Source organism: Emiliania huxleyi (genome assembly GCF_000372725.1).
Source record: "Emiliania huxleyi CCMP1516 unplaced genomic scaffold EMIHUscaffold_743, whole genome shotgun sequence".
In the NCBI taxonomy this organism is placed as follows: domain Eukaryota; phylum Haptophyta; order Isochrysidales; family Noelaerhabdaceae; genus Emiliania; species Emiliania huxleyi.
The window spans coordinates 1,392-9,020 of record NW_005196431.1 but is presented as its reverse complement, the minus strand read 5'-3'; the positions used below and the strand labels follow the sequence as shown (position 1 = coordinate 9,020).

Here is a 7,629-nt window from a genome sequence, read left to right as displayed (position 1 = left end):
CCCCCCCCCACCAACAGCCCTCTGCTGCTGGGGGGGGCCCCCCCCCCCCCCCCCAGCAGCAGAGCGCACTGGACCCAGTTTTCCCGCTTCTTGGCCGCCGCCCCCCCCTTTCCGCCCTGGGTTCGTGTTTAAGCGGTACTCGTACGCTCGAGGCGGTTGTGTTCGCCGCGCCTTCGAGCCCAATACACCTTCGTCGTGTCGAGTGCGGGCGTTTTACTAAAGACTTGTGACCATTGTGTGAGAGAGTTGTTCATCCATGTCTGTACAGAGATGCCAGCACCCCCCACAGGCAGAGCGCTCCTGCTGGGGGGGGGGGTCCGGACCCCCCCCAGCAGCAGAGCGCTGCTGCTGGGGGGGGGGTCCCGACCCCCCCAGCAGCAGAGCGCTGCTGCTGGGGGGGGGGTCGGCCATGAGCTTAGTTGTGCAGGGGGGGTAGCGAGCAGAGTGCAGCCGCTCTAGAGGCCACCCGCCATGACCCATGTGCACAATATCTTGACTGAGAGCTAAGCCAGGGGAGGCGATGCCGGGGCCGTACAGCAGCTTGATGGTGCTTCGCCGGCGTAGAAGCGGCCGCGGAGGGCTCCGGGTGCCTGAAAAAGACGGATTTACGTGGGCTGTGGGAGATTTACTGTCGACTCAAACGACACTGTGGCGTAATCCTCTCATATATGGCTAAATATTTACCGAGCCGTTTTAAAGTTCCACCGCTACGACTGGAGATATATCGAGATTGGGTCCTCAGGACCCTTATGAAGCAAAAGGGTTAAAGGCCAAGGACGGCCCTAATCAATCCACCCCGAAAAAGCCCAGCCTTCTCCGCGGTCCAGTTGGTCGAGCTGGCGGGCGGAGAGCCGCCAAGATGGCAGCAGCGGAGCGTGAGAGGCCGTGCGAGCTTGCGCGAACAGAGCGCTGGCGCTCTGTTCGTTTTGATTAGGCGGCTGCCCTTGGCCTTTAAATAAAAAAGAATTTTTCAGATAAACAAACAAGCGCTTCGAAAGCGAACTCCAGCTGGTTCGAGCCGCGCAAGATGACGCTCGGCTTGGCTTGGCTGCCCCTCCTGCTGGCTATTCCGCCGCCGGCGATCGAGGCTCGTGGACGCTCGCCGGCTGTCGTGCCGGGCCGCTCCGCTCTCGCCCTCATTGACCTCCTCGGCGCCGACCCAGAGGTCGCTCCTCAGCAATACGAAGTTGCTCGGCGCCGTCGGCTGACCGATCTGACTCTGGAGACCACTCGTCCGATCCGGTTCAAGCTCAACTTTGATTCGCTCAGCGAAGCCACGGCACTGGAGCACACAGCCTGCTTCGAAGCGGGCAAATGGTACCAGCGAGGCTTTCCCGGAGCCGGCCCCCCGGATGGCGTGACGTACAAAGAGTGTCCACGTGACCAGAGTGAGTACACCATCGCGATGGGGGAGGGCTGCTGGGGCCGCTGCCTCGGGTCCGATCTCATAACAGACGACGCAAAGGAAATCATCGAGCACGTCTCGACGATCGTGGCGGACGAGCTGTCGGCAAAGCTCGCAGTGCTGGCGAGCGACGGTGCGCTGACGATGCGCTACTCAAGCGGACACCCGTACGCGAACCGCGGCTACAGCACCGAGAACCGCTGCGCCTCGAGCTGCCAGATTCTCTCATCCGTCTCGGTGGGCGCGGAGTACTGTCAAGACGGGGTCGACGCCGATGTCGTGCTCTCGGTGACAAAGCCGCCGGTGTACTCGGGCGTCGCTGGCACTGGCTCCTCGTGCGCCGTCGACTCGCAAGGGCGGCCGCTCTGGCTGGTCTTCGCCTGGGTCGAGCGGATGGACGACAAGGTTGTGCGCAGCTCGTGCAGCTCGACACAGTCGAACTGCTACTACCGCGACCAGGGCTTTCTCGTCAATGGCCGGGGCGAAAAGGCGGTCGACAGGTGGCGCAATCTGGTCACGCACGAGATCCTCCACGCCCTCGGCTTTCGACCTCCCTCGATGCCTCCATCGCCTCCATCGCCTCCATCGCCGCCGGCCTCGCCTCCGTCGTCACCACCTCCATTTCCACCTCCACCTCCATCTCTGCCTCCATCGCCTCCAGCTTCACCGCCACTGCCGGGTGAAGGTAGCAGCTGTGGCGCCGGCTGCGTGGGTGGCATCACTTTCGTCGGAGGAATGGTTGTCACATCAGGCCTCATGTTTGTGTTGTGGTTGGCTGGCGCATTTGGCAGTTGCGGCCACCCATCACCCTCATGGTCGCCTTTCTCTAGCGGCGCAGCCCCGCCATCTTCTCTGTCGCAGCATGAGGTGCAGGTTGGGGCGAAGCAGGTCTGAGCACGAATGAATGAGAATGCGAGAGGTGGGTGGGCGTGAGTTTGTTTTAGCGGGTTGATCATCGCGAACGGAGTGGTGGCTGGCCGTCACAAAGCAGCAACCGCGGCTCGCCAGGGCCGTCACAAAGTAGCAACCGCTGCCGCGCGCGCGCACCAGCTCGGGCAGCCTGGAAAGGATTGCCGGCGCTCCGCCGCACATACACATGCGGAGTTTCTCTTTTCCTGTGAGGAGCTATAGAAGCCGTCGTCCGCGCTTTGCCTGTCGCGCGAATTTCAAGATGGCAGCAGCGGAGCGTGAGAGGCCGTGCGAGCTTGCGCGAACAGAGCGCTGCGAACAGAGCGCTAGCGCTCTGTTCGTTTTGATTAGGCGGCTGCCCTTGGCCTTTAAATAAAAAGAATTTTGAAACCCCTCACTTGAACTGAACGCCATGGACTTCGAGGTCGCGGCCCAGCGGCCCAGTATCTGTGGCCCGTTCCCAGTCCCAACTCCTGACCCGCCCCCGCCCCCCGCCCACGCGTGCAGGACGAAGGCGACTGCATCTTCATCAAGCGGAGCGCTCGCCAGCGCTCCGCCGGCGGCGGCGCACTCGCGCAGATTGTGCCCGGCGACGACGACATCACGCTCAACCTCTCCACGCTGAGCGCGCGGCCGCCGGCAAAGCCGCAATCCGAGCTGAAGCTCTCCGCCGGAGACGCGAACAGCAAGGTGTACAAGCTGCCGGCTATCCCGACCCGCCCCGCCAGGCCCGAGAGCTTGCCGCCGCCGCAGCCCGAGCAAGCCGAGGTGTCGACCACCGTGGCGTCCCTTCGCGCCTCGATGGCCGGCCGGATCCCCATGGGCCCGCCGCAGGCCGCACCGGCACCGAAGCCCTCCTCCGAAGCGGACGCGTCGGCCTCTGAGGCGGAGCCTGCTGTCGCCGTCGCGGCATCCTCATCCGGCGCGCCTCCGCCGCTGGCCCGGAGCGACACTGTCCCGCTGCCCCGCGCTGTCGGGCCGGCCGCGGTGCCGGAGGAGGGCGAGGACGAGGACGAGGACGAGGACGTCGTTGTCAACGTCTCGCGCCTCCGCGCGTCGCTGGCGGGCAAGCTGCCGCTCCCCGGTGCAGTGTCGGCCGCCGCGCCCCCGCTGCCCGGTGCGGCGGAGGAGCCCCCGCTGCCCGGCGCGGCGGAGGTGGAGGCGGCGGAAGCGGAGGTGGCGGTGAACGTCTCTGCGCTGCGCGAGTCGCTCGCCGCAAGGCTCCCGATGGCTCCCCCGCCCCTCCAGCCGCCGCCGCTCCAGCCACCGCCCCCCGGAGGTGCCTCTGCCGCGCCGCCGCTCGCGCCGCCGCTCGCGCCGCCGCTCGCGCCGCCGCCGCTGCCAGGGTCGTCCTCCCTGGGGCTCTTGCCGCCGCCGCCGCTCGGCGGTGCGGTGCCTCCGCCGCCCGCCGCCCCGCCGCCCGCCCCCGCGCCTCCTCCCCCTCCTCCGCCGCCCCCGGCCGGCGGAAAGGGCAAGGGCGGCCTCGGCGCCAAGGGGCCAAAGCTCAAGCCGCTGGTGTGGAGCAAGGTGCAGCGCGAGATGTGGCCGAGATACAGCCGAGATACAGCCGATATACAGCGAAGCTCAAGCCACTGGCGTCCGCTGTTGTGGGGGAGCACGGCGCGCACAGACACTCGGCCACAGATCTCGGCGTGACCTCGCCCACGCCTCGCCCACATCTCGGCCAATCTCCCTTCGCCCAGGTGCCAAAGAACCGGATCGGAGGGACGGTGTGGGACGCGGTGCGCGCGGAGCCGCTGCCACTCGACGCCGACCAGCTCGCCGCGCAGGTGGGGCCTGCCTCTCCTCGGCTGACACCTCGGGCGCACCTCGGGCGCACCTCGAGTGCACCTCTCGCCGCACCTCTCGCCGCACCTCTCGCCGCACCTCTCGCCGCACCTCTCGCCGCACCTCTCGCCGCACCTCTCGCCGCACCTCTCGCCCCGCAGGTGGCCGACCTCTTCTCGGTGATGCCGCCCGGCGGGAAGAAGGCGGCCAAGCCCGCCGCCAGCGCCGGGCGCGGCGGCGCGGCCGGCGCGCCGCCCGCAACCGCACGCGGCGAGAGCGCGGTGACGCTGCCGGGGTCTCGAGGCGTGAGTGTGTCTCTGCAGCGTCTCTTCACAGCTGCGGGTGTGGCAGCAGGTCACGCTGCTCGACCCCAAGCGCGCAAACAACCTGGGCATCATCCTGTCGGCGGTCAAGCTCCCGTTCGACGCGATGCGGCGCGCGGTCCTCGCCATGGACACCGCCGCGCTGCCGCTCGACTCGGTGAACGCGCTCCTCAAGTGCGTCCCCTCGGCCGAGGAGCTCGAGCTCGTGGCGAATGCGGGCGTCCCCACCGCCGCGCTCGGCTTCGCGGAGCGCTTCGTCGCCGAGGTTGGCACCGTCCCGCGGCTGCAGAAGCGGCTCGAGTGCCTCGCCTACCTGCTCCGCTTCGAGGGCTCGCTTCGGGCGGCGGCGTGCGACGTCGCTGCCGTCAGCGCGGCTTGCGGCACGCTGTGCAACTCCGCGGACCTGCGGCGGCTGCTCGGCGTTACCCTCTGGCTGGGCAACGCCCTCAACGGAAACTCCTTTCGCGGCTCGGCCGAGGGCTTCCGCACAGACGCCCTCCCGCGGCTGGCGGAGCTGCGCACAAACTCGACGCCGCCGTCGTCGCTGCTGGCCGTGGCGCTGCAGCACTGCGCCGCCGCCAGCGAGGAGGGGTGGGCGGCCCTCGAGCGGCTGGCGCAGCAGCTCGGCAGCGTCAAGGCGGCGGCGCGCCTCTCGATGATGGAGATTCGTTAATGAATGCTAACGAGTCGTTGGCAACGCATCAAGGCGGCGGCGCGCCTCTCGATGTCGGAGGTGGCGGACGAGGCGGGGCGCTTCATCGGCTCCCTCGCCGCCGTCAAGGACGAGCTCTCCGTTGTTGAGCACGCGGATGAGTCGTTAATGATTAACAGGCTCCCTCGCCGCCGTCAAGGACGAGCTCTCCTTCCACTCGCGCGCATCTCGCTCCGCGTCTGCGGCCGCCGCCGCCGACGGAGGCGCCGACCGGCTGGTCGAGGTGCTCGAGCCGTTTGTGAACAGCGTCGAGCCGCGCGTCGAGGCGTCCTGCGACGGGCTCAAGGCCTCAGCAGTACAAGCATTCGAGCCGTGATTCATTACTGACAGGCGTTGTGCGACGAGCTCAAGGCGATGCAGGCGGCGCTGGTCGCGACGCACGCCTTCTTCGCCGAGGAGGCCAAGACGAGCATGGAGGCCTTCTTCAGCCGGTGGGCCACTTTTGCGGGCCAGCTCGAGGCGGCGCTGGCGCACGAGACCGAGGGCAAGCACCTCGAGGGCAGCAAGCGGGCGCGCCGCGCCTGAAGACCCGCTGCGCTCCGGCGCTTCGAGCCAGCTGAGCCGCACGACGGGGGGCGCGCCCACGGCCAGGCCTCTGCACCACACGCTCACGCACATCAAGTCACAGATCGATGACGATTGGCGGGAGACCTCTCTTCGCCCTGTCTGCTTTCAAGCGGGATGCGGGCGATGCCTTCCCCCTGCCTTGGCGTTTGGCCATGGCGAAGGAAGGTGTGCACCGTGAGACCGTGTTATACAAGTTACCAAAACCAATCCGCACGCGCTTACGAATAGACTATATAGCGAGAGAGAGTAGAGAGAGAGAGACAGGCTCAGCAGAGACACGATTTTTTCATTTTAACCGGGGTGTGAAGCTCTCAAAAACTCTCGCTCGCAGACCGTCACACCGGGGTTGTCTGAGTAAAGCCGTACTGTCTACTGAGAGCGGCAGAGCGCGAGCGCGCGGAACCGGAAGAGAGAGGTAGGTAGTACTAGCGCTTGGTCACATCGGCCCCGAGGTCAGATCCATGACAAGACTTGTCTACCGGCTGGAGCCGAGCAGGAGGGCTTGGCGCACAACCCCTGTTCAACTCACCCTCCACACGCACCCCGTAGCAGTGAAGAGCCGTCAGAGCCGTGTATATTTTTGAGTGAATGAGTCCAAGCTGCAGAACATGTGCGGGCCAGCGCCTATGACGCTCAAGGAGTGAGGCGCGGAGCGCCGCGCGCGGAGCGCGCCCCGAAGAAAATTTTGAGGGTTGTGGAGGGCTAGATGCGATCTCTATTAAGAGTTTGACTCACACGCAGGAACCACTCGGCCCACGCCACAGGCCCAGTCTCAAGTGGCAGCGCTCCGCGCCTACCCAGCGGCGCGCTCCGCGCGTGCTTTCCAGCGGTGCGCTCCGCGCGTGCTCTGCAGCAGTGCTACTGCATCTTCCGCAGCTCCAGCAGGTATCAGCAGTGAGTTCACTGCCAGTTATCTGCGCCTCCGTTCGTCGCTCTCGTGCTTGATCGTCAGGCCGTGCTCTCACGTCCGCCCCGGAGCTACCTCGCTCCTCGGCTATCGGCACCATTTTACATGTCCCGGTCCGGCTCAGTCAAGGCAATGTCGCTCGGCGCTCGCTGGCTCCGTGGATGCTTGTGCTGCTGAGCAATCCAGGCGCACTTTGGCAACCGGCGGCAACGACTTGCGGCGTCAGCATTCGAACGGTTGCGTTGATTTGCGTGCTCCGCGGTATCTAGCCGGCGCGCTCCGCGCGGTCTAGCTAGCGCGCTCCGCGCGTATGTCCGAGTAGCACCAGCGCGCTCCGCGCGCACCATAATCTCAGTGCCACTAAAAGCTCGTTTCTGCAGCTTGGGAATGAGTCCTCATCGGCCGAGTTCTTTTCGCATCGCTCTTTCTCGTTTCTGGTACACAGCACTGCAGGAACACTGCCCGCGAGATATGAATCTGACACGAGAGTGAGTTCAACTCTCCCGCTCTCTTGCGCTTCACGGCCTTTGCACCGCGAGAGACCCGGATTCCGGTCGAGAGAGTACCGCCGCGGCGTACGTGGCACCAAGCACTTAGGCGCGCCGTCAGCGCGCCCACCTCTCCATCCCACACCTCGCACCTCATTCCACCCGCCTCCTGCCTTCCTTGCGCGACATTAGGTGCCGGAAGTGGCGTCGCCTTCGGCGGGGGCCTGCTGCTGCTGCTGCTGCTGCTGCTGCTGCGCGGAGCTCTCGACGGATGCGATGAACTCCTCCGCCGACATCGGCTCCCCAGACACTTCGCTGATGGCGGACGCGGCGGAGGGCGGCGCGGGCGGCGGCGCGGGCGGCGGCGCGGGCGGCGGCGCGGGCGGCGGCGTGTCCGACTTGACCTTGACTGTGACCTGGACGTTGGCCGCCGCCGAGGGCTCCACGGCGGCGGCGGCGGCGGCGGGCGAGAGCGCGCCCGGCTTGATTGTGACCGCGGCGGACGGGTCGTCGACGATTTCGTCAACGGG

General features: G+C 66.6%; 2 protein-coding genes across 2 annotated transcripts; both read left to right on the top strand.

Annotated features, from left to right (window-relative positions):
* Nucleotides 1-2,721: 2,721 nt before the first annotated feature.
* EMIHUDRAFT_459992 (hypothetical protein) lies at nt 2,722-5,098 on the top strand (the record flags this gene model as incomplete). Its single annotated transcript, XM_005760659.1, has 4 exons — nt 2,722-2,738; nt 2,822-3,403; nt 4,018-4,104; nt 4,439-5,098. Exons 1-4 carry the CDS (start codon nt 2,727-2,729, stop codon nt 5,096-5,098), a joined length of 1,341 nt encoding a protein of 446 aa, XP_005760716.1. The 5' UTR covers nt 2,722-2,726.
* A 51-nt stretch (nt 5,099-5,149) lies between these two features.
* Nucleotides 5,150-5,662, top strand: EMIHUDRAFT_249145 (hypothetical protein; the record flags this gene model as incomplete). Its single annotated transcript, XM_005760658.1, has 3 exons — nt 5,150-5,221; nt 5,277-5,360; nt 5,468-5,662. The coding sequence occupies 3 exons, from the start codon at nt 5,150-5,152 to the stop codon at nt 5,660-5,662; spliced, it is 351 nt and encodes a 116-aa protein (XP_005760715.1).
* Nucleotides 5,663-7,629: the final 1,967 nt, after the last annotated feature.